The sequence below is a fragment of the Alternaria novae-zelandiae genome, assembly GCF_023758075.1.
Source record: "Alternaria novae-zelandiae strain BMP 2774 chromosome Unknown scaffold_11, whole genome shotgun sequence".
Taxonomy (NCBI): Eukaryota; Fungi; Ascomycota; class Dothideomycetes; order Pleosporales; family Pleosporaceae; genus Alternaria; species Alternaria novae-zelandiae.
This window is the reverse complement of record NW_026056971.1, coordinates 513,431-539,939: the sequence shown is the minus strand read 5'-3', so window position 1 is coordinate 539,939 and position 26,509 is coordinate 513,431. Positions and strand designations below refer to the sequence as shown.

The following is a 26,509-nucleotide window of genomic DNA, read 5'->3' as shown; positions in this document are numbered from 1 at the left end:
GGTACAAATGAGTGGTAAGAGGTATGAGCGGAGGCTTCGAGTCTCCTGACCGCTTACTATGGGTAGGGAACCTCTTGTTGCGCCTCTTACCCACTTCGCGTAGCAACCTTCTCTTACTTGAACAACGGCGCTTGACGCAAACGCAAGCGAACCGAAACTCTTCAGTGTGAAGGATGAATGTCCTGGCGACAAGGGCAAAGTACTGGCAACCTACGCGAGGTACTATTACCTTACCTCGGCCTTTCGAATCCGCGAAGTCTGGCATGATGACTGGCTCGAGTACTGAGTGTCTTCCCTCGACGCTTGGTCCGAGCCGTCTTAGTTGTCTGATGGTATGCCAACTGCATCGCAGCAACGGATCAACAGATTGAAGGAGATGAACATGTCTTTCGATACACCTGCTAAACACGCGAGAGCGTCAAGACAGGTTCATGAACCGCATGCGTAGAACCCTCACGTTCACTATGGCAGTGTCTCGAGCTGCTCTAGTCCATGCTGTAGGTGTCGGGCCACAGTGCACCCCAAATCTGCTACGGCAAAGCGTGGGACGAGGGCCACAGCACATCACTGCCGACATGTCTTTGTCAAGCCGTCTGGCGCAAAGAGTTGATGTGAGGTCTTAGCTAGTCATTCCCCGCAACCGGCGACTTAAGGGTAATGATGACAGTCTGACGCTCGGTAACGGACATTCCAGACAGTAGACGCCATTGTCGAGGCTATGCAGTGAAGTAGCCAAGTCAAAACGTTGCGCACACGAGCGCTCCGCTTCTTGACCATCCTCGCTGTCGAATGAGGGTACTCAATCCTTAACTGAAAGTCTAGGTTGCGGCCGGCAACGACTCCGGTCCATACTTCTTTTTGTGCCAAAGAGTTGGTCATGACATGTTTGTGGTCCTATGTCGCATCGGAGTTGAATTCATGCCGTTGTAGTCTTGGTCTGTGTTGCAACGGTATTCCGGCATCGCAGACTCTCCCGGCCACGACGAACGCCGGTCAGACCGGGATTGATATAGGACTCGCGCGACTAAATTGGAGGTCAACCTGAACCGGTCTGATCAATCGAAAATCGAGAAACATCTCTGAGACTCGCTACCATATGGTCGATCAACTCCAACACTCAATCCTGTCTAGGAGAGCTGCGAGTCATTGATTCTTGATTCTTTTCTTGACTACGATGCGGAGATGCACATCCGGGTCTTCAGTTGGTCGTTTTGTCGACAGCAAGCTCGATGACACCTTCGAATGATGACAAGATCGTCCGTAGGACACGTCGACGAAATGAGTTGTCGATGTTTGCCACGCGGTCAGCGCTGACCATGGTACCACGACCGCCACCGTAGCCTTGCCACAAGAAGAAGATGGCGGTGTATATCCATATACAAAAGAGCCGAAAGTTCGCCAAGTTGTGAAGGTTTAGGCCGGGTCGAGACATGCCAGCGGTGTGTCCAGCTGCCGAACTTCCTGTCGCTGTCGGAATGCGCAAATACCCCAAGCACGAGGGCCTTGACGCGTCCTTCCGCTTGAATGATCGAACGCATGCGCTCTCTGATAGGGTCCGCGAAAGTCGTGGCCCTTCAGGCGCGCAACATGCCAGAACTCCGTCTCCAGGTTTCTTTGTTCAGCCGTGTTGTCCATTTTCGACATCGACTACATGGCATATGCTAGTCGCCGGCAATCGTTTCGTTCGAGCCTCCGATCGTCGTCGTATTGCGCCGCAGCAACCGCCGAGTTTCGTCGCTTATTGTCGTCAGCCTGAAGAAGGTAGCAATCATGACACCAGCTTGAGCGATGGCGAAACCCAGTAGAGACCGGTCGAATAGAGCATCATCTGCTCTTCGACCACTCTGGAGCCAGAGAATGCATTGTTCCTCACGACATCCTCGCGTTTCCCATCTTGCTATTGATGCATGGCGCACTGCTCTTGTTGACGTTTTTCTCGCCATTTCGACGGCAAACTCGCCGACCCGAGATCCACGTTTGTGAGAGAGGCAGAACGCTAGCCTCTACCTTTGTTCGATCAATACGACTTGGTGTTCAGGCATCGTGACGGAATGGGATCGAGCGGCGTAGGGTGGCGGCGGGGTCAGGCGCTTGCGGATGGGCGAAGCGTCCGTATCGTGTCGTAGAATCGAAGGTCTTCACAACGGTCGGTGTGAACAGAGGCGTTGCCGTTCATCAGCGACCAAAGTAGAAGAGGGGCAGTCGGCGCCGCATGTCAGTTGTGAGGTTGCTGCCGGTCAGCTTATCGGCAGTCGCAATGCAGTATCAAGCCCCCGGAGCCTATCGAAGATTCTTTAGGCGTTGCGTGGTATGTACGTCGCGATCTTGTCCGTGGCTTCGGAGGTGCCCGGCGAAGTAGTGCAGGCTCTACTTCTCCCGAATGAAGGATGCATGCTGTGTGAGCTTGCAGTAACTTTCAGCCGTAAGCGCGTATCCATATAAGTGTCGGCATGGCAGAGGGGTGCAAAGTGGTCGCGATCTGAGGCTGCGGTTGACTGTCGCGGAGCTCCGCCTGAGCTCTCGAGGCTGATTGGCGAAAGGATCAGAGGCGCCCAAGTGCTGCAGATACTTGGATACGCCGGCGCGTCCTGTACAGCTGCTCAAACAGTCGGCCTGTTGTTCGTGAAGGCCATCGCATCGTCTGCGGTGTGAGTCGTTCTGCATTAGAAGCTCCTCCGTGCCCCTTCGGAGAGCATCGCGGAGCTCCCTGGCAGCGACTGCGGTATATGCTGCACCATGTACGACCGGGCGCATCTATCACGAGAAGGGCGGCTCTTTCGGAGAGGCTCGCGGGTTATGCGGTCGTTGTACGTTTCGTTGACGGGGGATGGTGGCGGTAAGGAGGGTGGGGATGAATTTGTGCGGTCTGCCGCGACCAGGACGGCCACTTCATGGCAGCCAAGACACCCCCAAATGCCTTCGCGAAGCTGGACGACATCGCCCTGTTCTACTCTCCATCGCGCAGGAGTGTCGAGAAGGAGTCGAAGACGAGCGGAGCCTATCAGTCGACAAGGTAATATCTGCCTGAGAAAGGGTCGTGGCAGCAAGACGCACACTGCGCAGTCGAAAAGCTGCGTATGCCTAAGGCGAAACTGCTAAGAAGGTGGGTATCGTCGACAGCAGGACAAATGATTTCCGAGTATTTTTGGGTGTGGTGGCAGAGGGTCCGGCGCCTCAAGCTGGGCCGCCACAAGGAGGGAGTAGCGTTCGCGAGCACCCCCGCCATCCACTTCGAACTTGGAAGCTTTCCCACGCAAGCGTGTACGACAGCCCCAAGACATGCAGAACCACACGTGCGAACATGCGGCGTTTATGTTATGCAAAACTGGAAAGGCAGGAGCTACTTTCCATATAGGGAACACTACAACGTCCGCAGTAGACGCGTGCTGTATTAGCTTGATAAGAGAGACACGATCGGTATCACACACATTCAGTCAACGATGGAAGCGAATCAGATTTGGGTATTGGAATCGTTATTCATTTCCATGTTATTCGTCCTGGTCAGGTTCGGCGAACAGAGTTACCAGAAATTCTGCTCTGCCAATAGGGTTATGTGCCTCCAATCGTCCATCCAACGCCAGGCTTGCAAGGCAATCAATGGCCAGTATCGTACAAAAGAAATGGGCAGTAGCGGAAAGCCAGTCAACTAGACTAGGCTAACTCGCTCCACAATCGCCGGGAAATAGCCGCAGGAGAACCCACCTCTGCTATCTCAGATTGTGTCTTCCGAAGGCAACACCATGATCTTGCCTGTGCTAACCGCATAGTATACGTGGTCTTGGCTATTTCGACGCTCATGGCTTCGCATACTGCTGGGTCCATTCCTGGGCCGTCTGGATGGCTTGTGCCTGGTTCTCCTTCCATGCCTGCGCAACGTCGTTCGCGAGAGGGTCGTCAGGGTTGGGCGCGCCCAAGAGAGCCTGGATCGAGAGGAGGATGGTGCGGATCTGGAGCGCGGGCGACCAGTTGCCTAAACATGTCAGCCAGGTCGTCCCTTTGCAAGGTCGGGTTCCACCTACTCTTGAGGACGTCGAGGCAGATGCGCCCTAGACGGTCGATGTTGGGGTGGTAGATCTTGGTGAGGAAGCGAACCTTGGGCGGCGTCATGGGGTAGTCATCAGGGAGGAACAGTTCGAGCTTGAATACGCCTCCTACGAGACTTGTAAGCCACGACTCGAAGATTGCTGCATGTGCAAACATACCCTCATAAGGAGATTGGCTGGGGCCGTCGATGGTGACATCAAAGTACCGGAGATTGTCGTCGTGAGGTGTCGCGCTGATGCCTTGCACACTGCACAGGTGACTGTATTAGTAAATCTACGGAGACTCTTATAGCGGACATGCTCACGGCTCGTTGACCAGGCGCTCGGTTTCCTTGATGATTCGCTTGGGCAGCGACATGATTGAGAAGGCGGGGCAGAACTCGTCAGGTAGAGGAGGGGTGGTCGCGAAAGATATGCTTCACGAGTACGGAGTGCGACAGTCGTTGAAGCCTAGTTGGAGGATGTAAGTTTGTTCCTCCAGGTAAGAGAAGAAGATGCCGCGCCTTCACAGTGAGAGCCACTGCGCTAAACCTCCCGGGCTGGATGTTTGACCTTGCGTAATCGGTCGGGCATGCCACCGACGTTGCCGAACGAGGCCTAGCCCAACAGCCGGCATCTCCATCGCTGGGGAGGCGCGCCAAGGGGCCAGGGCTATCACCAACACCAACACTCTCACCCTCATCCATCGCGGCCAAGTTTGCCAACGCCCAAGATGGCGGCCACAGGGGGTGGGCCATCGTCGGCATTCAAATCGCCAACATTCGACGACGATGTCTTGATAGATGTAGACGAGGACATCGGCGCCGCGAGCATAAGCCCAGCAGGACGCGACGTGGTACTCGCCAGCAAGAATGGCCTTCGCATCATAGATCTGGATAACTTGTGGTCTCAACCCCTCATCATACCAAACCAGTCTTCATGGGATGTCGCAGATGTACAATGGTCTCCCTTCGCGGCACGCGCCGAGTGGATCGCGTCGACCCGAAACCAGCTTGCGCTTGTGTACAATCTCTCTATGCCTTACAACAACAACAAAGCGCCTATCGAGTATACACTACGCGCGCATGACCGAGCTATAACAGACATCAACTTCTCTGCACATCATCCAGACCTCTTGGCAACGTGTGGTGTCGACAGCTTCGTCTTCGTCCATGATCTTCGCAGCCAAAAGGCGCCGCTGAAGCTTGCCGACTATACCGCAGGAGCGACCCAAGTCAAGTGGAACCGCCAAAACGACAAGATTATCGCAAGTGCTCACGACAAATACCTTCACATCTGGGACACTCGTCATGGAGCCAATCCTCTTTCTACCATCACCGCGCACACGACCAAGATTTACGGCATTGACTGGAATCGCAACGACGCGAACAAGATCATGACCTGCTCACTCGACGCGACGATTAAACTCTGGAACAACGTAGGCTTAAAAGACAACATTACTGTTCCTCGCCGCGTTATTCGCACTGATTATCCTGTGTGGCGAGCGCGACACACGCCCTTTCCACACGGTATCCTCGCCATGCCGCAACGTGGCAACTCCTCTCTTTGGCTGTACAAGCACGTTGATGGTAGCGATCCTTCAACCTTCACCAATACATCTGCTACGAACTTTCCCAAGCACGCCCCTGATTCCCAAGTTCGCGAGTTCCTCTGGCGCACGCGTGGCTCTACCGAGGACGGGTTCGACAACCGGGACTTTCAGTTGGTTTCTTATGGCACTGACAGGCAACTCATACTTCACCGTCTTTCTTCGGAAGATTTGGAAGCGTGGGTCGGCCACCGTAAAGGCGAACCACTTGTCGAACAGCCCAGCAGGACGCGAAAAGGTGCAACGTATGTTTCATATCGCGATGGGCCTATTCCTACTACCACAAGCACAACCACTCAGGACGAGTTCGGCCCACCTCGCCGACAACGCAAAGGCAACCTTTCCACTCTCCTCCAGAACTACTCACTGAAAGAAGACGCTTACGCTCCGCGCCACCATGACCGAACACATCCTCGGATTCAACATGAGACAATTCCACGAGAAACCATGACCGCTCGCCCGATTCGGCGACATGATCCACGTGTAGTAAATCACATGAAGTGGATTAATGGCATCAAATTCGGGAGTGACCGCCACAACGATATCAATGACCACCATGGTCCCACCAACCATCACGACCGTAATAAGAAGCAGCCATTTCAGGAGCAGAACGACCTTGGTGCAGAGATTGCTTTGGTAGGCCAAAAGTACAAGAAGCTTGCTTTTGAAGAAATCGATATTCCCCGACGACGCATCAAGGTCTCCTTCAGCGGTCCATGGGGTGATTGGGATGCAGTCACAAACGAACCCAGATTAGTGTTTCTTCGCTTCACAATCAACTTCCCAGTTTCCTACCCGAGGGCAATCAAAAGGGAAGAATCGGGCTCCGTTCTTAGCAGGATATCGACTCCTTTGCACATTGAGTTTGAGAGAACGACAGCGGCGATTAGCAAAGAAACCCAAGACGAATTGACGAACAACATGCACCGTATTGCGGAAACCTGCGCAGACCAGCAGCGAGAGGGCCTGGAAGCAGTCCTTTCGTATGCGTTGGGTGAACGAGCTTTGGACGACAGCCTAGACCTAGCCGGAGATGATGACGCTCTCGCAGACCTTGGACCACTGCCTGGCGAAAGCTCTAGTGAGGATGAAGACCAAGAGGGCGAGTTTACTGATGACGTCATGCAGTCATCCCATACTAATGCCAACATACCGCTGCCGGTTCAGTGTACTGCACGGTTCTCGGTAGATGGGTCCCTTGTAGTCGCAAGGATACCCGTAGCAAAATCTATGCCTGGCGCAGATACCTTCAGATTCCAAATTACCAGGAACCTCCGACAGGGTGTTTCGAAGAATGACATCTTCGATTCGTTCGGCCGCTTCACGAATCGTCATCCGGGAGCCTCCGATGGCGCGTCGTCGCCATCCTCCTCCGTTGGATCATGGGAAACATCCTCCACCCTATCTTCCTCGTCCGACTCCCACCATGCAGGAAATTCACATATAGGCAACTTCCAGCCACCGCTGGCTTGGCAAAAGTCGGCATCCCGCTTCCAGTCGCGAAACTCAATACCCTCTTCGACTGGCGGAGGAAAGCAGGCGGCTAAGCCCAAGTCGACGGTGTCAATACTATTTTCTGCCACAGATGATCTGGTACCCAGTAAACGTGAACTCGCTGAGGAATATAAGATTTTTGGACCTGGACCAGTGATTTGCGAGCACAATTCTGAAGTAGCTCGGAAGTACGGCTATGATGATCTCGCGGATATCTGGATCCTTTGCAAACTGATATTGAGCAATGAGGTGCCCTTGGAAATATTACCTCAAAAGTACCGGAGGGACCAAGTTCTTGTACTCGCCCGAAGAGCTCTTAGGAGAATCAAACGCAAGGATAGTGGGCTGGACCTACAATTCGACGAGGCAGATCCCGTGGCCAATCCTAAGCTCAAAGCTCGCGTGAAATGGGGGCATCACACTGTCGTCACGTGGTTGATACCATCACTGTTCGACCATTTCGAACGCCTAGCAGATACCCAGATGCTTGCTATGCTGTCGTGTATCTTTGCAGAACCGGCTGCTCGCGAAGGTGTCACTTCAGCCATGGCCAAGATGCGACAATCCCAGCTGCCTATGTCCATGGAAGCACCAGCGTTTTCATTGGACTACTTCCCTTCAGTGGATGCTGCGTGGAGTTTGTTCCAGCCCACAATTTCTGTTCCATCTACGCCATCGCAATCGCGTTTTGCAACGCCGGCCAACGAGTTTGCTTGGCAAAGACTGGCCAAGAATTTCGATACGTACGGCAGTCATGGAAGCTCAAATGGCCCGTGGGGTAGCGACCATGTCAGCTCCGAATCTGTTACGCCATACTCTACTGGTAACACGCCTCCCGCCTTGTCCAGGGCGTCTACAATGAGGAGTGCGCAGACGGCTAATCACACACCATACGGAACATCGCCAGAGCAAAGTCACACGGCGCATAAAAAAAGCTCCGCTGCAAATTTCGCAAGTGCTGTTGCCGCATTGTCGCGTCCTTTTGCAAACGCAATGTCCTCTTCACCTCCAGTGAGGTCACGCATGGACGATCTCTCAACTTCAGCACCCACCAGTGGTGTTACTTGGGGCACAACCACATTCTATGGAAGCGACTCCCATGATCAAAACAATCTCTCAACCTCACGCTCAAAGCACGGCAAGCGAGCAAGCTTCGGACAGTCAGAGCAAGTCAATGTCAACTACATAGAGGATTCAGATTCTGACTACGAGAGAGTCGAGGATGACGGTGGCGACAGACTAGCGAACTCAAAAGAAAGTGGCCCGTCTGACAAACCTAGAGATGGTGTCAGTAACAGAGGAGGCATCAAGGTCACGCTCAAGAATCAAGATCAGTTCGATGATGAGGCATGTTTCAGTAGGCCACTACTAGACACAAGTAAAGACTGGTTACATCGGGCTTGGCGCGAGCAGTATGCTGAGATGCTGAGCCGCTGGGGTTTGATCAGCATACGGGCCGAAGTACTAAAGTTCAATGGCCTTGTGTCATACTTCCCAGCTGAAGCTCCTCGTACCGGTCTCAAACATGGCTCAGTATCGCTCGCACTAAAGACATCCGCCGACGAAAGCGGCGATGAAAAGACATCAAGACATCTATCTCGAGCTTCATCAACACTAGTTCCGCCAACACCCACCACATCGCAGATGAAGCGCACACCGGGCGCACCACCTCACCACTTCTCCTTTAACCCCGAAGCAATGGAGTTCCAACCTGGAACGATATCTGGCGGTATATCAGAAGAGGGTCTATCGTCTTTCAGCACACTCATTCCAACAGAGCAGTATCTTCAACTTTCAATACCCGTCCCAACCCCAACGAAGGAGCTAGACGAGAGCGTTGCCGGCCTAGACACGTCGCCTGGACAGAATCGACTACAACCCCCACCCAGCAGAGCGAGCCGACCCAGCCTCTCACGAGGCACATCAACCGTCTCAGCCGGTTCATCATGGCGTGACGGACGCTCGCGCACCAATATCACCACTACATCATCCAAGCCCACCAAATTGGACCCCGTGTACAGTTGCAGTATCTGCTGGATCCGCGTCTCCGGTCTTTTCCACCTCTGCCCTTCATGCGGACACGTCGCACACATGGAGTGCATGGACGACGAGATCGGCATGGACGACGGTGAATGTGTAGTCGGTTGCGGATGTGGCTGTGGCCTCGAGAACGACGATGAGCGCAGCAGGATGGAAGCCTACATTGAAGGCGTGCGCGCAGCGAACGCTGCTGGTATCGCATGGGAAGAAGGCAGCGAGTGGTTACCCAGCGGCACTACGACGCCTGCGTTATATGCAGAGAGCGCCTATGGTGACTTCATGACAGGCGGTGCGAGTAAGATGGCGGGTATGAATGGCGGGGAAGAGAAGAGGAAGGAGAGGCTAGGTGGGCGCAGTAATGTGGTTAGTCCTACGCCGGCTAAGAAGAAGAAAGGGAAGAAAAAGGTGAGGGCTTCGGGGTTGAGCTACTATTGACTGTAGGACTACGAGAGGAGATACCCTTTTCGGCATTTGGAGTGTTCGATTTCCTAGGCGTCTTTGCTGTTTTGGCGTTTGCATAGTGCGCGGCTCTTATATGACGTCACATGTACATTCTGTCGATGTAATAGTAGCTGTACTTTACTGTTTGTAGTTTCATATATGGCAGGGAGTTATTATGCACCCACCTGTCCGGTCCGTCCAATCGCACGACTGCATGCATGCATCTCCTCATCCCAGCGCTTGTCAAGCCGACCCTTTGCGTCGCACAAACAACAAAAGACTCGCCTCACCACCATACCGCCCCGCGTCGGCTTCTTCCTCTTTCACGCGTGCACCTTGTTCTGTATTGACCTCACTCATCTCACGCTTTCGCAGAAGCTTCCTCTTGATACCGATCGTAGCAAAATACATACACTTTCAGTTCTTCGGTCAATCGGTTATCATGTCTTTCTTCAACGACGCCTGGAAGGCAATGGACGGCTTTGGTCAAGAAGCGGGAAAGCAAATGGGTGGCGCTGCGGATGAGGCTGGCAAGAACCTTGATGAATTTGGCCAGGAAGCAGGGAAGCACATCGGTGGAGCCGTAAATGAAGCTGGTGAGAATCTCGACGCTTTTGGTCAGGAAGCCGGCAAGCATATCGGTGGTGCTACGGAAGAAGCTAGCAAGGGTCTTGATGGGTTTGGACAAGAAGCTGGAAAGCAGATGGGCGATGCCGTCAAAGAGACGTACGGACACGTCGAAGCGTTCGGACACGACGCGGCGGAACAGGTCGGACCTGCTCTAGAAGAAGCGTGGAACCATGTGGACGCCTTTGGTCAAGAGGCTGGAAAGCAGATTGGTATTGCCGCAGAGCACACCAAGCAATGGATTGAGGAGCATCCAGGAGAGACTGCAGGTATCATCGCTTGTGTTGTCGCTGCTCCTCTCGGTATCGCGGCCGCACATGGTATTCTGCATATGGTGGGCTTCACGGCCGCGGGTGTTGCAGCTGGTGAGTTCCCTCAAATGCCGACCAGGAACCGTATGCTGTGTGATTGACTGACATGTCTCATAGGATCTACCGCAGCTGGCGCACAGGCCGGCATTGGCAGTGTTGCAGCTGGAAGTACCTTTGCTGTTCTCCAAAGCGCAGCAGCGGGAGGCGCTGGCGCTATACTTGTCAACGGCATCGCTGCGGGCACGGCTACCGGGGTTGCTGTCGCTGCTACAGCTCCTGGTCTCATCAAAGCCATGAAAGAAGGTAAGAAGGAAGTTACCATCGACGATGTCACGTATAAGATCGAGGACAAAGGAGAGGTAGAATTCTTGCCACCAGATCAATAGAGTCTGGTTATGGGCTCAGATGGTGACAGAGGAGTGTGAAGACGCTGGGGCACTACATGTCGCTTGAGACCTACACGGCATATCTCCGTTTTGTGAAGGACGACATAGAGATACGAAAAAGCTTAGCCTCCTACTGTTTGTGTCTTCTGTGCGCAGTGCAACCAAGAGAGGCCGGCTCCAAGTAGGCCTGGCCTATGCCCCCTGACGTAGAGTTCCCAAAGCGAATGCGTTCCTCATACATGCTCCACGGGATCTCCCACGGCTTTGCGTCGCTCCCGAAACAGGGCTGAGCCGTTCGTGGAGCGGTTCACGGCCGGCTGCAAGGGTTCCGAATGCGGATAGCGTCGATGAGGGGGCCTGCACCACGATCCCAGCCAACGGCTAATACCAATTGTCAGCCATCGCACAATATACTGGACTCGAGTAGCTACTGCCGCATATCACTGAGCACAAACCTTGGTAAAGAAAATTCGCGATTGCGCAGAGTGAAGAAAGATGCTGGAACCGGACCCCACGCGTGATTCGCGAACCCGATAGGTAAGGCGCTAATGACTAGCCGTGCATCTCCCCAGCTTCTTCTCCACTTTAGATACCGCTGCCTTCCTGCTTATCTACCAAACCTCCGGTGATTCTTCTCGCTTCTGCGTAGCTAGTCAATTGTTGTTTTGCATATGATATCTCGGGCCGCCGACAAATTCGCCCAGCGACCGAACGCTCGCACCTTCCGCGGCAGATGGCTGAGGCTATCACTGTTTCGTCATCCTCATCCGTGCTGAGATCATCCGACACTGCTCCGATCGACGTCAAGCCCGCTAAGCAGGTGTCATCTGCATCATCTTCCGCGAAGAAGAAGGCAACCAAAGCTTCCGATACCTCTGGCGTCACCAAAAGGAAGCAGTCCAAGAGCCGTAATGGTATGCTTCCCCTGCGTTAACTCTTATCGCCCACATGATAAGCGTAACTCGACCTGCTTCCACCTGTGACTATACTGACCTGTGTACAGGATGCGTTTCCTGCAAGGCGAAGCGCTTGAAATGTGACGAAAGACATCCTTCATGCAAGCAATGCGAGAGACGTGCAATAACATGCGGCGGTTACGCCAAAGATTACAAATGGAAGCACTATGACGAGTTGAACACTACGAGCAAAGCGCCCATCAATCCACGTCAAGGTTAGTGTTGACACAGCCATACTGATACGCATCTGACAGGCTTAGGTCCGTCCCTCCAAACGCCAACAGCTGTGTATTCGCAATTCCAGGGACAATACGGTCTCCAGGAGTATCAATGCACCTTCGGGAACCCGTCCCACCCTGGGGTATACTATCCGCCGCACCAACACTCATACCCTTTCACGCATGATCCACCCATACAAATAGCCTTTCCACATCCTCCCTTGGCACCTATGGGAAACTTGTTCACTGTCCCGACAACATCGCCATTCATCATCTCTCAGTCAATATCACCAGTGGAGTCATATGCGCCAGGTTCTTTCGAGCCATTTGGCATTATTGGAGCCGAAAGTACGACTACTGCACGGGCCAATACGAATACTGACTCAAGCCTTTCGTCAGGCCAATCTCCCCGAATAGTTGACCTCCTACTCCCAGGAACAGATCTAAATGTGCCACCGGAGGAGTACTCTTCCTTTGTGTCTCAGCATGAAGCTTTCTATCAGCCCTCTGGTATGACGCCGCCAGCGCCATTGGATGACGATGTCGACGAAGAAGTTGTGCGCGATAAGATGGACGAGTCTGCAGCTTGCGTGATGTGGCTACCATCGCCCACGACACCAAGCTCATCAGGCTCTTCCTCGAATTCTCCCGACTTCAAGATCCCGGCCCAGTTACATTTATCTATGACATCGGCAGAGTCACTCACGCGGCGTTATCATAGGGACACATGCGGCGTACTGTCACTGAAGGACGGGCCTACAGAGAACCCATGGCGGACTCTCATCTGGCCTCTAACGAGAGATTGTCCCGCACTCTACCATGCCATCGCATCGATGACCTCCTTCCATCAGGCAAGAGATATGCCTACTTTGCGCATACAGGGTATAGATCATATGCGGAGCGCTGTACATGCATTGGCTGCTGGACTTCAGAACATGCGTGTCGACGCAGCTATATCGACTACACTTGTTCTGGCTTTTGCCGAATCTTGGGACCAGCATATCAGTACCGGCATCAACCACATCAAAGGAGCTAAGATCTTGATCAATCAAGCACTCATAAACCATCGTCTCATGCCAAAGCAAGGCGAAGAATGGGCTCGGCTGAAGTTTCTTTGCAACACTTGGATTTACATGGACGTTCTTGCTCGCCTTACTTCCGCTGACGAAGACGACGCATACGATGTCGACAATGTGAGAGAAAGCATATATGCTGCTGGAGACACCGACTCTACTCTTGACCCGTTGATGGGCTGCGCGCACACGCTCTTCCCCATCATTGGTCGGGTCGCCAATCTGGTGAGGAAAGTGCGGAGATCCGATAGCAACGGACCCACCATCATATCGCAAGCAGTGCAATTGAAATCTCAACTCGAGGAATGGACCCCGCCTTCTCACATTGAAGAACCAGAAGATGAGACAACAAGTCCGCAAGACGCTATCAAGACTGCGATCGCTTATCAATACGCAACACTGCTCTATCTTCACCAAGCCGTACCTGAGGTTCCTTCCCAGCCACCCGGCGTGCTCGCACACAAAGTACTGTGCGCCTTGGCTACCGTTCATCCGCGCTCACGTTCGATCATCGTGCATATCTATCCTCTGATGGCTGCTGGCTGTGAGATGACTGAGCCGGAGGATCGGGAATGGGTCAAAGATCGCTGGTCTCTGATGTCTACCAGAATGAAATTGGGGATCATAGAGCGATGTTTGGAAGTCACGAAAGAAGTCTGGAACCGACGCGACAATCATGCGCTTGAGCGTACAACCATGAATATGGAGCACTTGCGCAGCGACAGCTTCTCATCAGACGAATCCATTATTTGTGAGAACGACGCCTATCCCGATGATTACGACGCCGATCGCGACTTCGGTTCACGAGAAACACCGTACGGGATGCCGATACCGTCCGGTACCACAGACTCCCAGAATTCGGGAGTAACAGTCAAAAGCCGCTTGCATTGGTTGAGCGTCATGAAAGAGTGGGAATGGGAGGTCCTCCTCGGTTGAACCACAATCAGGCCTCCAGTCATGTTTCTGCATTCACCAGCCATTCCAACAGATCTTACATATGTTGTTCTCACTTCGGAAACTTAATGTTCGCATTTCAAGGTTGGGTTTGCTTCGTAATGCCTGTTTTTGGAGTTGGCGTTGCGAGGTACAAGGTGCGAAACTAGCCATATCGCTCAACAATGTTCAGAATCAGGCTCAAGCGGCATTCAATCTCGGACCAAAAAGCCCAATTGGAGGACTCATATCTGACGCTCCAGCACGGCATTAAGACACTCAATGCTTCCAGCATATTGCCGTAATACATATCGACCTTACTCCAATGGACCTTCATTCGCATCACACTGAGCCGTCCTTTTGGCGATAAGAAGTCAGTCCACCAACTCTCAGATATCAACGACTGTACTTCGTTTCAAAGCGGCCCAATCGAGTTCACCGGTCTTGTGCGCTCAAACCATCGCACATGCGTCACCCGGGCGGCCAGTATCAACGTGCGCGCACGACATACACTACGTATTCCCCTCGAGGTGGCTTGCATGTTGATAAACTTTTCGAAATTAAGGCACGTCGTTATAGGCTACAGTACTATAGTCATGAATACACGGGCTGTCAGATAGCAGCCACAGACTGTAGTGCCTGCTGTCAGAGCAGCCAACCGCTTTACAGCGCAGAAGTGCTACAGAACGCATGATCCATGCTTGGAAGACCGATGATAGAACTTGCAGACACATCTAATGCAACTAGAGTTGGCTCAGTACGTCGATCATGCGACTTATCACATCCTACCGCAAGGTCCCGTCTGCGGCTTGCATTCCAAGTCGTCGTCATCCATGTCAGTCCTCCACCCAAGGAAGCTAATAAGCTGCAGCCGCCCGATACTCAGCGGGCGTGCACATGAGCAACAGAGCTACCATGATCCCGTGATCATGTTGACCAAGCATGCGCCGCCAGGGTCGAGTATTGGGTCGTTGCTCAAACAAGGTACAGCTCGGCCGATGTAACGTTGGATGCTTTCGGTATTCTCGCTTGACTGCCGCGACGACCAAGCGCCAGACAGTAGGTATGACGGAAGAGCGGACTGAAAATACCGCATGACGCTATCGCAGTTCGAGACACTTTCCAGGAACACACAGATCAGTGGCCTCCGATTGTGTCTCGCCACAAAACAATCCCACATCAAACAAGGGCCTTAGCACCCCAACCAAGCAAGCCAGCTCAACCGATCCAGTTACACTGCCACCTAAGGCACACGCGTCATGACCAGGTTTTTGATACCATTCAAATAAGGCAAACGGGGCAAATAATCTTCTATGGATACAGTACCCGTCGTCAATTCTTACTTCGTTCGGAATACCCTGCAGCATGCAGATCATCTGCGCACCTACTCGGCAAAAGAGCCGAATGAGCACAAAGACGGCGGGAACATACATCTTGGAATTGGCCATATATGCAGGTACATTCTGTTTCGGAGTCTCGGAGACCAAAGGCGGGCGATGACACAACAAAGACAGGCGCCTGACAGCCCACTACGTGTGCCACGAAACACCAACACCAACAGGCATCAACCTAGTCGACCACGCTATCGTAGTTTTCGAGCGACTCAACAGCGACACAGGTGTTTGTATGTGATGTGCCTGAGGGGCATTATTGGTGGCGTCCAGCACGGAACAAGGATTGACCCAACAGCAGTACATGACGGATCATGTGACTACGCGATACATTGGTGGCGTCTTTCGCCTTACGTGACATCTCGGAGTCATCTTGTTGGGAAGTGAACAGGAGGCGCAGCGAACTGACGTCGAGGGTGTTACTGTGAAGTGTGCTACGGACATTGCAGCATGAGCGGGGCTTGATGGATGCTAGCGTTGAGGAGAGGTAGAGAGAAGAGCATGAATAACGAAGAACTAATAAGTGAAGATTTGGACGAAGATTAGATCTGACACACTGCGAAAAATGTACAGTGCACTATGTAAATACAGTCTAGCCCGATCACCATATGCCAATCACCACACCATACCATTAAACCGTATCACCTACATCTACACCCCAGCATCAGCATCATTCCCCTCCCTCGCCCTCGCCCTAACCTTCATATTAACCATCATGATAGTCTCAACCCAATCCCTCCCCACACTCTGCTCAACCTCTAGACGCTCCTGCAGCTTCTGGATGCGTTTGTCAGACTTGGCCTGGCGACAACGCAGGAAGTGGATGGTCTTATTCCTGTCCTGGAGCTTGGCCCAGATCAAGTCGTCGACGTCTTCTTGGGTCGGGGACTGCACATGGGCAGCTTCCAAGGAGAGTTGGTGTTGCTGCTCTTCAGAATCAGCTAGTTGAGCATCACGATCGGTAGCGGTGTCTTGTGCTCTGTCTATTTGCTCGACTAGCTGGACTTCACGCGCAGTAGCCTTGTCCTGCGATTCCTCCAACTGCTCGGTTAGAGTCTGGAGCTGCTCTCCAAGAGCCTGAATAGTCTCATTCGTAGCTTCAGCATTGTCGCGAAACTTCTCTTTCAGCTCCACAAGTTCGCTCTCTTTCTCTATGAGCGCTTCGGAGGTTTGATGGAAGAGCAATTGATTGAGTTCAGACTGCTGCGTCAACTCTTGGTTGCGGTTTTGTAGGCGAGTGTTGGTCGCAGCCAGGTTGTCGTTGTCCTGACTCAAGGATGCGAGAGAGGGCGCTAGGGAAGGCGTAGCAGAGCCTGTCGGTGAGCCCATGACGGAGTCGGTGCGACGGAACCGGCTGAAGAAGCCGGCTTGTTGAGGCTTACAAGCTATTGAGGCGGACATGATGCTAGGTTCTCAGGTGGGCGTGATGTGAGTCGAGGGATTTCTGCGACGCAAGACGCCGAACAAGTGATACCGAGATGACTACAACGACTCTGGAATTGAGCCTGTTGCTGCTACTCTGGGAGATGTATGCGGTACCTTGAGGTATAGTTTTATATACAAGCATGTAGAACATATTGCATTCACAATGTCCAAATCACAAAACCGCGAAGACACCACTGTACACACACACCAAGAAGACATGATATGCGGCACACCACGCGATGGAATTTGATGCCAGAAGGTCAATATCTATCTACAAAAAAACACAAAAAACAAAAACTCGGAGGGGGAAGAGGAAACAAGACGGGGCATCAGAATAGTACCAAACCACCCAACCCATCTTCAAACATCTTTGAAGATGCCAGACCAGAGTTCCTCTCCAGGCCGAAGCACGACCCTCTTGGCGGGCACAATGTGCGTCTGCACAAAGATGCCGTTCACCTCATCCGCCATTTTCTTGCCGAGGATTTTCAGCAGGGCGGCGTTGGTGGTCTCCAGATCTTCGATCCGGGCGGCCGCAGCCGACTTTTCTTGAACCAGCAGCTCGACAACGTGCCGATACTGCGCTTCGATGCGCTTGAGTTCTTCGGCCGCGCGGCCGGTCGCGAGGGCGGGGTGCTATACAAGTAACTTTGTCAGTGCTGATCTGAAAATGATAGAGGGGCTGGGAGGTACTCACGTCGCTCACGACGAGGATATCCACCTCGGCGGCGGCGATGTCGGCGTCATGGTGACCTGGGAGGTTGGTCTGGTGAGACATCGTTAGTAGATGTAGTAGTCTCGGTGATGTTTTGCAGGATGTTTGTGAGATGTGGAGAGGCTGTGGTCTGCAAAAGAGGTTCTGGCGGCTGAGGAAATAGGAAGATGGGAGGCGGTTGAGCAGTTTATATGCTACGCAAAAGATGGGATGGTGACGGTGAATGGGGATTTGGAAGCTAAGGTGAAAGGGAATTGGGAGAAGATGTGGTCAATTCGGGCTATACAGAGCTATTATGCTGTGCTCTCTTGAGCTATTCGTATGCCTATTCGTCTTCACCTACGACTCTTGTCTTCTTCACTCGTCCTCCTTCCCAATATGTACTCATGCGCCCTTCTGTACCAGCTCTGTGACTTGTTGTTCGATGGCCTTGTCGTCCAGGCCCTTCAGTGACAGCTTCCGCTCCTTTCCGAAGTCTAGCCCAAATTATTAGCATTGCTATCGTATGTCCTGGTTGAGTGTGACGCACCGAATCGGGCATATACGGTGGGCTGGGTGTTGCTGGCTTCGCGGATCATAATGGGGATGGATGGGTTGGCCTTCTTCATGGCGGGGTAGCTTCGCATGAGGAAATTCCTGTCCAGTCGGTCAGCGCGGTTCGCTCTATCCTGCCTGTCCTGTCTATCCTGCTCTTGTGCAATAGCCTGCGCGTTGGGTTGCGCTCCTTCACTCGGTTGTCGCATACCTTGTCGCGGCGCTGTGCTCGCTGGTCTGGCAGAACAGGAACCTCAGCTCCTTGAGGCCGTTTGCGAATGCTTTTGACGCCATGGTAGGGACCGGTACTGGTGTGCGGGGGTATCAATCGGTGTCTGTCGTCACTGGGCCGGCAGCGACATTCAATGTTCGTCAAGCTGCCAGACGCACGCCTTACCGCTTCGGGCCTAAAGCAGTCGGAGCACCCCCATCGATAGTCCCGGATTTATCATCTCATGCTTGAGCCCGACATCGCGACGGCCCTCGCACACGACACTCGCCAAGGCCTCGACCTCGCTCTCGACGCCCCAATTCCTGCTCCCACTCGAATCGCCGACCTCGAGCGTCCAGGACACAGCTCGCCATCATGTCGTTCCGCCCCGGCTCCCGCATCTTCAGCTCCTTCCGACCCTTCTTCCAACGCGCAAATGCCCGCCGACATGCTTCCACGGCGGGCGCTGAGCCCGCTGGCTTCCAGAAGTTCTGGAACAGCCCCATCGGTCCCAAGACAGTCCACTTCTGGTACGCTGCCTCGACACCACCTCCCTCTCCACCCGCAATGCGCTGCCAGCTCCCCGCACTCTCCGAAGCGCATCCGCATCCGCAGCAGCAGCAAACACCGACCTCCAAAACACACCCCACCCCACCCAAGCCATCGCACAAATGCTAACACCCCAACAGGGCCCCAGTAATGAAATGGGGCATGGTTCTCGCCGGCGCCTCCGACTTCTCCCGCCCCGCCGAATCCCTCTCCTTCACCCAGAACTTCGCTCTCATGTGCACAGGCGCCATCTGGACGCGCTGGTGCTTCGTCATCCGCCCCAAGAACGTCGCGCTGGCTGGTGTCAACTTCCTCGTCTTCTGCGTCGGTGCCACACAGGTCGGTCGCATTTACATGTACAACAAGAGTCTGGAGAACACCGAGGGTCAGGCCAAGGGCGAGATGCTGGATGTTAAGCACACTGCTGAGAAGGCGGAGAAGAAAGCTGAGAAGGCTTTGAAGTAAATGTGGGATGGGAGGAAATAAAGATGATGGGTAGGAGGTGGATTCACCGGCTGGGAAGCTGGTTGTCGGGTGCGGGCACATTGAGGAATGTGACGGGCTGCATGTATATCTACTACGGAATCATGTTGGAGCATATGCACCAGCGTGTTATTATGACAATGATTCCTTTGCTTTAAGTAGCAAACAAAGAACGATCAGACTCCTTCAGCACTCGAAAGTTTCGCGTGTTAAGATTTTTGTCCATAGCTCTATGGTCTGTCTTGCATGCTAACCATGACTCTCCACTGAGCGATAGACATGTCGGGTCAGGAGCATGCTCTTTCTCTAAGTCGACGTCACTAGTTTCTAACGCGTTGCTAGAGTACAGTGTTTCCGACAGACCGAATGACAGCAGCGCGCAAACGCACATGTCCAGCCTAGAGCTGTTGTTGCATCCTGTCTTATCTCTTCCACTTGCGTACCTTGTTCTTCAGCCCAGCACCCAGATTACGCACGAACGTGTAGCAAGAAAATTCCCGCATGAGATCGCGGAGAGATTTCTCCTCCCCGCCACGCGTAACCTCCCCATCCTCATTGCTGTCATCGACACCGGACTGTTCGGGCTGAAGGAGAGCAACTTCATCGGCATCGCTGATTTCGAACAGCGCGTCGGGGCTGAAGATGCTGAGTAATTCCATCTCTAGGTCTCGTTCAACATCTCCCTCTTCAGCCGCTCCGATCTCCTCGACCACTTCATCTCTCTCCCACCCTTCAAGCGGCAAAAGAGCATGGTGTAGATCAGCGCAGTGTTGTAGAACCACGCCGTCAGGATCACGCGGCTCGATCACAGGAGACGGGTGTCTGAGAGATCCTCCATGTCTTGGTGGATCGCGTGCCCGTGCCTCGAGCATGAAATTGAGACAGAAGGCTTGTTTGACCATGACCATACGAGGTACTCTCTTGACAGCATCAGCGGTCACCACGGACGGACTAGGTGCCACGGGTTCCCTTCGGATGCGGTTGGTGTACCTTCGGAATCTGCTTGGAACGTGTATGCGGGATCGTGGAGGTGGGATGAAGGGTTCCTGTCGAGAATTGCGGACTGTGTTGGGAGAGTCAAGGCTGACTGGAGGAGTTGCTGGCTGTTGTGTATCGTCTGTCTGGCCTGATTTGGAGGTGTATGGTGCCCAGTTTTTGAGTAGACTGACGACGCTGTCGTCTCTGGATTCGGTCCTCGAACTCGAGCGACCTTTGAAAGAACCCTCATCAGTCGTGATACTGTTTCTCGGTCTCAGGCTTTCGTCATCTGAGTTATCAGCTTCATCGCCATCCTCTATATCGCTCAACACACGTACGAGTCCGCGGCCTATTCTCAATCAGCCCCAATACAGCACGTCAAAGTTAAGTCAAACTGACCGAGAGGACGTGGAGCAGGAGGTTTCGCTGGTACGAATTCTGGCTCACGGTTCCAGATAAAGTTGAATTCACAAGTTCTACAAGTCTGAACTGCGTGTCTGGAGAACTGGTATACCGTTGCTCCACAGTTAGGACATATCCTACGGTCTATGTAGAATCTACCACAGCCGCGCATATGGCGAGCTCGCCGACCTGCATTCCCAGGCATGATTGGGATGTCGATTGACCCGTGGACTGTACGCTATGTGTCTGGAAAGGTAGGTGTACCTGCTGTGGATGTTTTTGCGAAGAAAAAAGCAAGGCGCGAATACTTCAAGTGCTGCCTCTAGTGACTGAATGCCGGTGGTGAGGATGAGATGAAATGACTGCTGCATCACATTAGAACAGTCCGGAATTAGGTCATGCTCTACATACCTTTGATGACGTTGTCGATGGACCCCGATGCCAACAAATGATAGCGATAGTGCTGTAACGATAGAGGCGATGACTGATGAGCGGAAGGTCGTAGTGGAAGAGTATAGCAGATGCCACTTTGAAGGTCAAAGACCGTCAGCATGGCATTTTGCACGTGCTCTGTCTCTGTGGAAGTCGCAATGGCGAGTGCTTTCTGTCGTGTCGGCGTGTTGACATGCGTCGAAGGCAATCGCGTTCATCCAGCGTGCGAAGCCCTCCAGGCGCGCTCCCACCTTTTTCTCAGTCATCGTTCTCTTTCACATGCGCTCTGCCAGACTTCGGTTCGCCATATTCTGGTTCTGCGATGACCCATAGACCCCTAACGAACCCCTCACGACACCAGTAGTTCAGGTCGATACCTCAACAAGAGTGAGCTTGTTGAATGATAAATACCGCAACCTTCTTCGGGGTCTTCCTCTTTCTCCTCTCTTCCCATGTTTCCGCGTCAGGTGAATGCCTTGCAACACCCAGCACAGCATTCACCACAGCAGTCCCCACAATTACTACACGCATCGCCAAAACAACTTCCCATACTCGCAAAACACGCAATAATTGATTCGATGCACCAAGGGCCTGCCAGCGTGCAATCAATTCGCTGAATGCATCGTGTGCAGCAATCTTTCGGCTCGTCGTGCGCAGGTGTAAACTCCTCTGTCTCTGGGTTCATCGGGGCGTAATTCATCTTGGAAGCGGGGAGAGAGTGGCGACTGCTGGATGAGTTTGGTGGTAGAAGGGTCGGTGCTGAACGAAGGAGGAAGGAAGGATGATGTAAGAAGAGACCAGGTGAGCTTGTAAGTCAGGGTCGATGATGTATTCTGTCGAGAGCAGAAAAAAAAGTATGATAGTGATAATTGACACGTCGTAGATAGAGATTCTAACGTAATAAGAGCCTTGGTGAGCGGTGTTGGAAGTTTTTGATTTTCGACCCGCGAAGTCCAAACGCGCTTCGCGTGAGATCAGGCACGCCAGGCCACCCACAGACACACAGCCCGCCCCCTCGGCTAGCAGCACGTGGCGCCGATCTTGCTAATTGAACTCAAGGTAGGCAAACACAGCCTCTGCAATCGCACCGTTATCGTCGAGATACGAGACATGCGAGCTAGGAGTGAATGCGGTGGCTGATTGCGAACGCGCGTAGATAGTGGGTACACAGTATTTCTGTCTCACGCGATTCTCAAACAAGTAAAGGACGTGGCAACGGATCATTTGACATGGGCAATGGAGAGTAACAGTAGTATTCATTCACAATGTGGGTATCTTGTATGCGCGCCCGCAGTAATGGCATGTAGCAAAATTAAACCCCCAACTCCCTGCCCGGAGGACAATGTGACAATTTGAGAAATGTAGCAAAAACTCCAGTGCTGGCGTGAATGACCAAGTAGTCACGCGGCAACCTAAACTCTGATCACAATGTGGATGCCTAAACATCTGGCCTCGCGAATGGAGCAACCCAAACAAGTCCTTCCTACACGACTCACGATCGCATGAAGGCCCTTTTCCGCACACCAGGCTCGTGCGAGCAGCTGAAGATCAGACGAAGCCCTGGCATCTAGTACCAACACAGCCTTCTTATTATTTTTGATTGTCTCCGCTGTGTCGCTGTCGTTGCTCCGCGACAGATCAAGTAGGCGTTCCGTAGACTTGGACGTGTGAAGCTCGAACGGCAGTAAGAAGTCAGGATCCAGAACATCGGTGACTGGCACAATCTTGTAGGAGTACGACTGGTGTAGAGGATGCGCGTTCATGGGCTTGCTGCTAGTCGCAAGCGACTCGACTTCTGGTCCGGTGGATGCTTCGTACATCCGCTTTGGCGCGATGTCTGATGCATCCGGTGGATGCGATAGGAGCGGCTCGAAGCCGTGGCTGTTGCGGCGTGAAAGAGTTACGCTATGTTTTGAAGAGGATCTCGAAATTGTTCCGGTGCCAGAGCGCCTCAGAACCTTCGGGCGATGCGTGAACGAGGGAGGCGCAGACGCAGCTGTGGTGCAGGGGAAAGAAGTGACAAATTGAACATCGTATGTCAACGTGATGGTGTGGCTCACTGCATCTCCTCTGGTGACAAACGTCATCGACGGGGCATGGATGTCACTTTCGGTTGGCGGTCCTGTCAAGCTGTCACCGTCGATAAGGTCGGTGTTAATTGGGACCAGTTCCCACTGCGAGAAGACCAAGGAGGGAGCCAGGTACGAATCAGGATCCTGAGGAAGAACAAAGTCCTCGGACCTCAACGAAGCTAGAGAATCGACTGGCGCGATAGCTGACTCTTCGGCGACTGTGTCAGAACCGTCTCTTGGTCGCAACCGGTTCTCGTGCGGAAGCAGTTCGCTGTGAATCGAGTACCAACGGTCGGCAGGGCTGTCGGGTAGCTTTGGACATGAGATCCAGCCCATACACTCTGCAGAGCCTTTGATACACGCCAGAATGCGCCCAACAACGGAAGACTTGCTCCAAAAGGTTCTGTCGCCAAAGGTGAATCCGCCGTACAAGTTTGCTGATTCTCCCAGGTTGGCAATAGCGTTGCTGTCGTTCTCAAGCAAGGTCGACACGAGGAAGTGTGACATGGCTTCTCCGGGGAGCACAAGACCGGTCAGATAAGACCGACTCAGCCACCCTCCGATATTGTAGCTGGACGTGGCATCGTTTTCCGAGATGGTCGATACGGGGGAAAGTGGCATGCGCAGGGCACGAGAATTGTTGCGATTCAAAGCAGGCTTTCCGATATGGCCGAAGTAGCTGTCCAGTTGTTGACCGGAAGCGAGGGGTGTTTGCAGTGGCGTGCCGTATACACTGATGCCGGAAGGGGTGGCCATGTCGAGCAACCTTCCGCTGGGTGACGCTGGTGTGGGTTCCTCGGTCTTGTGTTGCTCTCCAAGCTTCCGAGCTAAATCCACCGAGACCACGTCAAGGCTAGGCCATTGCAGTGTCTTCGCAAAGTGAAGAAGCCCAGAGAGCTGTCTGGATTGATGCTGTGGAAGTATGATGAGGTCGGACTGCGGTATTTGGGCGTGAGCGCCTTGGCTTAGCAGTGACAGTAGTCCACGTAGTTTGGGTTTGGGTGAGACTGGCGCATCATTGCCTCTCATGATGACGACATTGTCGAGAAATCTCCGCGCGAGCACCAAATCCCAGTCAACCTTCCTCGTCTTGATCTTGAGAAACCCTTCGATATCCTTTGCGTCAATCCGAAGTCGGATCTCAGCGTCGGTCGCATCTGCATTCGTGAAGGCATCCAGTCGAAGCAGCAACTCGCAAGCCAAGGTGATCTGCAGTAATAGTATCTCCCGCTCTGTCCATAGGGTTTGATGATCATGCTCGGAAGTTGGCTCGGGTTCACTCCACAGTATTTGGCCAAGCCTTATCCTCCATTCGACAAGGCTGAAGTCGTACCAGACACCCTTCAGTCCCAATACCCTGAGTAGGGCCACGATTTGTGTCTGCAAGCCTGTAGGGTCTTCGGTAGAGTCGTCGTAGCCCGGAGGGGTAAGGAACTTGGTGAATAGATTCGCGTACAGATCTCCAGAGCTTTGGTTGTTGAGGATTGTCATGGGCTCGGGGCTGTCTTGGAATGCCTCGTACATGTCCTGGAACTCAGCCAAGCGGTCGTATATCAAGTTCAAGTCCACCGAACGGATACCCAGTCGCTCAGGAGTTGCCTGCATGACGTCCTTATTTCTGGCCGACTCAGCGGAGTCTTGACTGGACTGAGACTGGTCCAGCTCGCTGGCCAGCGTGTCAGACCTTGGTAGCTCGAGGAAATGCGAGAAGCCAACAGTCCCCGGCTCGACACCCTGGGCACTGACCATGCTCGGCATCTCCACCACGTCCACCTGATAACCATTGTACTGTTTCGAAGTCTCGGGTAGCTGTCGGGTCTTGGATGATTGTTCGTGTAGGGTCGCGGCTGAGAAGGCGGGTTCGGCAAGTGGAACTGTATCGGTAGCTTCCTTTAGTACAGCATCGGCGTTCCAGGGATGAGTGACGGTCGGTATATAGCGACTGCCTGTCCTGGCGATGCCAAACTGCGGGGCGCCAGCGAAGAGCGTACGAAGCTGGCCCTCACCAAGAGTCTCCAACTTGTCCTCCTTGGTTTCTTGCGGTGGTGTGGGTACGCGATCTGGCTCTAGTTCTTCTACGGGCGCCATGCTCTCATGATCGACTGCGGCACTCGGTTCCTCTTGGGGTATCACATCGAGTGTTTGTGGAGGGGCTGATTGCGGGGCAGCGTTATCATGCTTGGGCGGTGCCTTTGTCGGGAAGTTTGCTATCAGCTTCTTGATCATCGTGCGAGTATCGTGACGATAACACCAGAGAGAAGGAGCAGGTGACATACAGGTACAGCGACTTCACCCTGGCGCTGTGTTTGCTTCTGCTTGAAGGCCCTGAAGAACTTGAGGACGCGCTGCCTCTTGCTGTCCTTCCGCAGCAGCTTTCCGGCATTCTCGTCAACCATGTCGTGGTGCAGTCGTCGCAGCATCGTGGCGGCCTGCAGCAGGCAGGCGAGGCATACCGGCGGCGGACATTATAAGGGGATAAGGGGACGTCAACAAAGCTCAGCAGGCTGGGCGCGACACAGGCTGCACACATGCACGTCAAACATGGCAGTCATCCCTGCTCTGACAGGCGCGCACGTCTCGATGGTTGGTGCGAGGCCGCTGCCGGTCCCTGTCCCGCACATCAGCCTGGTCGATCAGACGAATCCGCGGATGACGTCCAACCTATCGCCCCGCTTAAGTGGCCCTGCATCACCTGCACCTCTCACGCCAGGCACTCACATTCCTGTTAGCAGCGCGCCACTGCGCCTACACGACGCGCGCACATCAATCAAACACTCACAGCCCGTTTGCACTCTCCACGCCGTCGTCTAAAGGCCGTTGTCTATGACGCTATATCGGTCCGCTCGCCTCCAGGTTCCAAGTCCTGTTCAACGGGCCCGTGCCAAGCTTCTAGAACGTGGACCCGGGTCGGTCATTTCCGCGTCTCTAATCTTATCGCCTCCACGACCAACTGCATTCCATGTTGTATACGACGGTGCTCTATATCTACGGCAGCAGTGGTCCGAGAGAGCTCTCTGGCCTTGAGTTGGCTTTCGTCGTTGCACCAGCAAGACAGCCACAGTCGCGAACCTCCAACGACATTTACTAGGCATCGTTCATGCCCCATTGGGCACGATTCACCCCAATGTTTCATAACGATTGATGTCCAACATGGCCAATGGGAGATTGAATTGGCCACATACTCTCAAGAATTGTCATACGATTTAG

At 53.4% G+C, this 26,509-nt stretch overlaps 8 protein-coding genes across 8 annotated transcripts; 4 read left to right on the top strand and 4 right to left on the bottom strand.

Annotated features, from left to right (window-relative positions):
* Nucleotides 1-3,794: 3,794 nt before the first annotated feature.
* Nucleotides 3,795-4,401, bottom strand: UBC13 (Ubiquitin-conjugating enzyme 13; the record flags this gene model as incomplete). The annotated part of the gene is made up of 4 exons (XM_049399599.1): nt 3,795-3,970; nt 4,020-4,159; nt 4,199-4,291; nt 4,349-4,401. 4 exons carry the CDS (start codon nt 4,399-4,401, stop codon nt 3,795-3,797), a joined length of 462 nt encoding a protein of 153 aa, XP_049254612.1.
* Nucleotides 4,402-4,755: 354 nt separating this feature from the next.
* Nucleotides 4,756-9,600, top strand: J4E88_005967 (uncharacterized protein; the record flags this gene model as incomplete). Its single annotated transcript, XM_049399598.1, has 1 exon — nt 4,756-9,600. One exon carries the CDS (start codon nt 4,756-4,758, stop codon nt 9,598-9,600), a length of 4,845 nt encoding a protein of 1,614 aa, XP_049254611.1.
* Nucleotides 9,601-10,048: 448 nt separating this feature from the next.
* J4E88_005966 (uncharacterized protein) lies at nt 10,049-10,930 on the top strand (the record flags this gene model as incomplete). The annotated part of the gene is made up of 2 exons (XM_049399597.1): nt 10,049-10,598; nt 10,662-10,930. 2 exons carry the CDS (start codon nt 10,049-10,051, stop codon nt 10,928-10,930), a joined length of 819 nt encoding a protein of 272 aa, XP_049254610.1.
* A 1,901-nt stretch (nt 10,931-12,831) lies between these two features.
* J4E88_005965 (uncharacterized protein) lies at nt 12,832-14,113 on the top strand (the record flags this gene model as incomplete). The annotated part of the gene is made up of 2 exons (XM_049399596.1): nt 12,832-12,838; nt 12,993-14,113. The coding sequence occupies 2 exons, from the start codon at nt 12,832-12,834 to the stop codon at nt 14,111-14,113; spliced, it is 1,128 nt and encodes a 375-aa protein (XP_049254609.1).
* A 2,039-nt stretch (nt 14,114-16,152) lies between these two features.
* Nucleotides 16,153-16,902, bottom strand: J4E88_005964 (uncharacterized protein; the record flags this gene model as incomplete). Its single annotated transcript, XM_049399595.1, has 1 exon — nt 16,153-16,902. The coding sequence occupies one exon, from the start codon at nt 16,900-16,902 to the stop codon at nt 16,153-16,155; it is 750 nt and encodes a 249-aa protein (XP_049254608.1).
* Nucleotides 16,903-17,286: 384 nt separating this feature from the next.
* On the bottom strand, nt 17,287-18,469 carry J4E88_005963 (uncharacterized protein; the record flags this gene model as incomplete). The annotated part of the gene is made up of 5 exons (XM_049399594.1): nt 17,287-17,562; nt 17,624-17,692; nt 18,044-18,117; nt 18,171-18,277; nt 18,387-18,469. 5 exons carry the CDS (start codon nt 18,467-18,469, stop codon nt 17,287-17,289), a joined length of 609 nt encoding a protein of 202 aa, XP_049254607.1.
* Nucleotides 18,470-18,761: 292 nt separating this feature from the next.
* Nucleotides 18,762-19,400, top strand: J4E88_005962 (uncharacterized protein; the record flags this gene model as incomplete). Its single annotated transcript, XM_049399593.1, has 2 exons — nt 18,762-18,916; nt 19,076-19,400. 2 exons carry the CDS (start codon nt 18,762-18,764, stop codon nt 19,398-19,400), a joined length of 480 nt encoding a protein of 159 aa, XP_049254606.1.
* A 440-nt stretch (nt 19,401-19,840) lies between these two features.
* On the bottom strand, nt 19,841-25,722 carry J4E88_005961 (uncharacterized protein; the record flags this gene model as incomplete). The annotated part of the gene is made up of 4 exons (XM_049399592.1): nt 19,841-20,675; nt 20,735-20,745; nt 22,727-25,519; nt 25,579-25,722. The coding sequence occupies 4 exons, from the start codon at nt 25,720-25,722 to the stop codon at nt 19,841-19,843; spliced, it is 3,783 nt and encodes a 1,260-aa protein (XP_049254605.1).
* Nucleotides 25,723-26,509: the final 787 nt, after the last annotated feature.